Source organism: Lycium ferocissimum, chromosome 5 (genome assembly GCF_029784015.1).
Source record: "Lycium ferocissimum isolate CSIRO_LF1 chromosome 5, AGI_CSIRO_Lferr_CH_V1, whole genome shotgun sequence".
NCBI lineage: Eukaryota > Viridiplantae > Streptophyta > Magnoliopsida > Solanales > Solanaceae > Lycium > Lycium ferocissimum.
Window position 1 is genome coordinate 8,742,110 of NC_081346.1, and position 5,534 is coordinate 8,747,643.

At 33.6% G+C, this 5,534-nt stretch overlaps 1 protein-coding gene across 1 annotated transcript; it reads left to right on the forward strand.

Moving 5' to 3' along the window:
• The first annotated feature begins 497 nt into the window (after positions 1–497).
• On the forward strand, positions 498–4,369 carry LOC132058163 (transcription factor bHLH162-like). The gene is made up of 3 exons (XM_059450714.1): positions 498–714; positions 3,295–3,600; positions 3,975–4,369. Exons 1-3 carry the CDS (start codon positions 577–579, stop codon positions 4,041–4,043), a joined length of 513 nt encoding a protein of 170 aa, XP_059306697.1. The 5' UTR covers positions 498–576; the 3' UTR covers positions 4,044–4,369.
• The last annotated feature ends 1,165 nt before the right edge of the window (positions 4,370–5,534 follow it).

Here is a 5,534-nt window from a genome sequence, read left to right on the forward strand (position 1 = left end):
TGTTCTTGATAATAATATTTCACAATAACAATTAAACTATATCGGGACAAATTAAACGATGATTTTCTAAAGATGTTTTATTATATATATAAAATTAAAGTATTAACTGTGGGAAGCAGGGGCGGAGTCAGGTAGGCTCCAAGGGGTTCATCCCTTCGGCGAAAAATTACAGTGTATATATAAGATTAAAATAATTTTTTTATGTATATATAGTATATGTTGAACCCCCTTAGCTTCTTCGTGTATTTACTTGTTCATATTTTTGAACTCCTTAAGTGAAAATTCTAATTCCGCCACTGATGGGAAGAGTTAGCGAGTGATTGATTGATTGCACATTTTATTCCTAGGAGTGGACGGTGTAAGCGCTCGCTGTGCGTATGTTGAAAGTTGATACGTATCACATACTCTTTCTTCTTTGGGCCCTACAAACTGATAATTCCTCCCTCTTTCCTTTATTTTCTTTTATATAATAGAAATGAACATGCTTCAAACTTTAGCAGATACCTAAATTACCAGCAGCCATATCTCTACAATCAATCACTTGTTCATCATATCGCTAGCTTTCTTACAACTGAAATGGAAGGCAGTATTAAGTGCAATATTGTTAGTGCTTCAGAAAAACCTGACCGGAAAACACAGGAGAAGAACAGAAGAATACAAATGAAGTATCTTTGTTCTAAGCTTTTTTCTTTAATTCCTCCCAACCAGTCAAAGGTATAAACCCTATTTCTCTCTCTCTGTCTCTCTCTCTCCTACACACACACACACACTGACACACAAGATCTTATCCATCTTACAAACCATGGCAACTTAATCTATATTTTCTCAATCAAGTATAGATGTAGGTTATTAAGTGAGAGGAGGAAATTTCTCTTCTTACTTATTTTAATTATTACTATTGCCACCGTGATCTTTCAGATTCAAGTGCAGAGTGAGTACTGTTAGACTGGCCAATATATCGATCCACATTTTCTTTCCAAGTGTTACTATTAGAAAAAAGATAGTTCGAGGATAGGATCAAGCTAGCATCACGTTGAGGTGAATCCAGAATATAAAGTTTATATGTTCTAGATTCTAGCCATTGAAGTTATTGAGTTTTAAATTAATAAATTGTACTGAATAAATGAATCTTTTAAGATAAATACAAAGGTCTAGACCAAAGTTATTGAATTGTGCCATTTTCTGCTCTACTTCAATTTTAAAAAGTCTAGGTCTTTTTTGTAGTCGTAAAGATGCTCTCAAACGGAGAAACGAAGAGAGGGATATAAGCATGATGATACAGTGCTATATTGCTTTTAGCAACTTCATTTACTTTCTCACTATACAACTTTCAACATTAACCTGTCCAATTTTAAGAACCTTTTTAAATTTTTTACATTTTAAAAGACCTTAAAAGGCTCTCTGCGCCAGTAAACTTACCTTTCCGAATTCAGGTGTGCAATTATTGTTAGGATTTTACGAATAGGTGTGAATGGGAAATGATTCTTTGCACATTTCATGGAAAAGGCTTCACACTTCTTCATTCCTTTACTTTGTTGGCCATAAATACGTAGTCATTACATCAGATTTTACTTAACAAAACATTCTGATCTTCTTCTTCCTTCTTTTCTGCAATTCAAATTATAATTTCTGTGTGTGATTTCAGCCGTCTTTTGCTTTCGCTGTTCACCGGGGTTTGAGGTACTGCTACACTGGTGTTAATTTATTCTATCATGGGAGGATATATTCCATAACCTCGGGTACTTGAGGGGAATAATTTCCTTAAGGACACACTGTGAATTCAGTGGGCTCGAATTTATTTTCCTTCTTTCCAGATTCTGTTTTAGATTATTTTCCGAATACAGATTGACAACAATTATTTGTGCTACATACATTTCACTTGAACTTCTGATCCTCCAGTTTTTCACCCCAAGCAAGAGCAAATTAAACTAGAATGATTCCATAGACATTAATTAATTCTACTTAGTCCACACATTCGCCATGAATCACTATTATACCTTTGCCTATATATACTACTATATCATTTGTAGTATTAATTAGTACTACTATAAGGCATCTGAAGGCTACTTTAATTTCTGGTCAAAAGAAAAATATTATAGTACATGATTGATATGCATCATTACAAAATGAAGTGCTATTTATAAAAGTACTTTGCTGAATAGTTGTACGGTTATCAGAAGGCATCTATGTAGAAACGTAGCTAGCTAATCAAAGTTATCCTAGTAAAAGAAGTTCCTAATTTGTCTGTCTAAAAGATTTAAGGGTTAACAAAGGAGGAACTGCCAACTGCATATTTCCGTGTGAGACATATCATTAATTTGTATTAACTCATTTTAGAAGTTTAAATATCTGATGATTGTTAATAAATCGTGTACCGGATTCTTCCTAAAAAAGAACAGATTGGAATTCTTCTGTCAAATGCGTGTGGAAATTTTGTATTCAGATGCTTTCAATGGATAAATTGATTGAAAAATTTCTACATAGGATAATATGCACTTGTTCAGTAATTTCTTTAGCAGAAGCGCTCCGAACCCACTGTGTCAGTCTATCATTGCCTTCTACGAGCCAACAATTTATTCAACCTAATTGTCCTGGTGTACTAACATTTCCTCGGCTGATATAATCCTTTACATCAATATATGAATTTCTAGTATAAATGCCTTTAAGCTTATGTCTCGCATATAAGGTATATAATTCGTTAGTATAAAGAATTCTATATCATTAGGTCATCGTTACATGTTATAGTAGCTAGGTAACTTATCTTATTTTCAAGATTACAAATCTCACATTATGAGGAGGCTTACCTAAAAATATTTGGGCGACCTGATAGGGTAAAACTTTTCTTATACTGATGATGTATATAACTTAAACCTTCTTGCATACATAGGCTGTACCATGATCCTATTTAACTACCAATTTTGATTGGTTAACGTACTTTTTTTTCAGTACTGTTTTGAAATCAATTGAATCGGAGCTACTTAGCTGTTTATAGCAAATGAATAGAACCCTTAGTTTCTTTTTGTTTTTTTTAAAGAATTTGGATGCTTTATGAAAATATACACCAGTACCGTGAATCATAATGGACAAAAAACTTAGCAAATGTTACCAACAACATTAGGTTTTGCAATAAGATTTTACATTTCAGAGTACTGTTTACCTATTCATGAATGTTCTTTGAAAGCACGTGCCTAATTAATTTCAAAGTCTTAAGATATATATATATATGCTATAGCCTTTTTTGAATGTCTTAGGTTGTTACTTCTCCTTGACTTCCTAGTGATGAAACAATTTCAGGAGATGATGTCACAACAAGACCAAGTTGATGAAGCCATTAGTTACATCGGTAGATTAAAAGAAAGAGTGGAGGGATTAAAGAGAAGGAAGGAGATGGTTATAGCACAAGGCACTTGTCCTTTAAGAGCACCTATGGTTGAAGTTAGAGAGTTGGATTCAACTCTAGAGGTGATTTTAATTAGTGGTTTGCAAAAGAACTTCACCATGCAAGAGATTATAAACATCTTAGAGGAAGAAGGTGCTCAAGTTGTTACTGCTAATTATTCAACAGTTGACGATACGATTCTCTATACAATCCACGCTCAGGTGATTCACATACTTCGTCTGTTTCAATTTATGTGTTTTACTCTCTTCTTAAGCCTTTTCGAAAAAGAATGTCATGACTTTCTATATTAGTAAATTTTTTAACTCCAAGTTCGTACATGACATGTTTAAAAACCACAAGGTTCAAGAGACAATTAGGTACATTATACAAAAAGTTAGTTTTAGACCACAAGTTCAAAAGTTTCTCGTATACTTTGTAATTAATGTGACGGTCAAATTAAGACACATAAAATGAAATAGATGGAATATACGTTAAATTAGTAGTGTGAAAGATGATGGAAAATAACGTACGAAGCTAGTTAATTTTGACAACTAATTAAACTAACAATGTTTTTCTTGTTATCTCTTGTTTGCAGGTGAAAATTACAAGATTAGGGGTTGATGCATCAAGGATCTATTTGAGATTGCAAAAGCTGGTTTGCTAAATTCAATCACGCCAGCTCATGATGCGTCTTCTGACTATAATGGTTGGGCTTGACTCTGCTCACCGGTTGTATCGTGTGTGGCGTGTGCCTCCAGATGCCTCCATGCAAGTGAAGGTCCAGCAATGATCTACAAGGAGATATGTAAGCCATATACACGGATTTTTAGTTGATGAAACAATAATCATACTATTCATACTTTATGCCCAAAACAGCATAGGCTATTAATTTGATTACATTCGTACTATTTCTTTTGTTGGTTATTCAAGTTGGCATGCTTGTAATGTACATCATACATTGAAATCATTACTTACCGAAGACTATATACAAATAGCCAAATTATTTTATCCTTTCATTAATAATTTTGACCTTCTTGGGAGAGAGGTAATCAAGTGGTACTATGCCTTTTATTTCCATAAAACCTAATGAAACTCCATAGGCCCTTCTTTTGGGGTGTCTTTAAATTTTTTTCCTTCATTTGAAATGTTTAAATTTTGCCCTCCATAGGTTCCAGGTTCGAACCCATAAAATTTTAAAAAAAATTCATATTTCATTGAAACAAGATACACTTGTTAAGGAATTACATTTTATGCCGGTATGCGTCATACTCATGCCTTATGGGGAATTGGCATAAGTTCTGGATAACTATATTCCTTCACAAAGTTATGCAATACTAATGGGCAAACTTTTATTAACTTGTGAAGGAATTCAAAGTTAATAAATTGTCTCTAACTTGATAATTCCTTCACAAAGTTATGCGGTGGGGGCATACTTTTAATGGGCAGCCGGGATTAGGAAACCCGCATACTTATGCCAAGTCCGCCCACAAGGCATAAGATGTGTCTATTTGGTAATTCCTTAACAAAAGTATATAGCGAAATTTAAACTTGCCTTAAAATTTTGATCGCGCGGGTTCGAACCCGGAACCTATGGGTGTTAAAAAGATTTCAAATTTGAGGGGCAAAATTTAAAGACCACCCCAAACGAAGGGCACTCCGCGCAAAAAAATGAACTCCATAGACCATATTATCATATTCTTGTGGGGAATGCCAGTTCCCAGTAAACAACAATAACAAGTATGCGTCATTTCAAATAAATTGGATTAGTTATGTAATGTTCACTAACTATATTATTTCATTAATTAACTCATCTCTACCAATGTAATACGAAATAAAATATGGAGTACTAACAAAAATAAAAATAAAAGATTACTAGGTGTTGAAGTTTTTTAATATTGTTCGCCGATGTTTAAATCTCTGAATTAAGACTAAATAACTCTTAAAAAGCATAGAACGTAAAGTAAAAATGCTAACATAACTAAAATTTATAGGTATCTCTAGGGATCGAGTAGCCACCTTAGGGGAAGTGGTGTCATGAGACACTGCTTCGTCGTAATATAGATACAAAATATGCAAACAAAATTGTAGAATACTAATATCAAATGTTGAAATTTGACGGCCAACAACTACTAGTTCACTGCTCGGGCACATCGCT

Coding starts and splice junctions, on each gene's coding strand:
- LOC132058163 (XM_059450714.1), top strand. CDS start 577: ATGGAAGGCAGTATTAAGTGCAATATTGTTAGTGCTTCAGAAAAACCT. Junction 715..3,294: donor TTCCTCCCAACCAGTCAAAG/GTATAAACCCTA, acceptor AAACAATTTCAG/GAGATGATGTCACAACAAGA. Junction 3,601..3,974: donor TCTATACAATCCACGCTCAG/GTGATTCACATA, acceptor TCTTGTTTGCAG/GTGAAAATTACAAGATTAGG.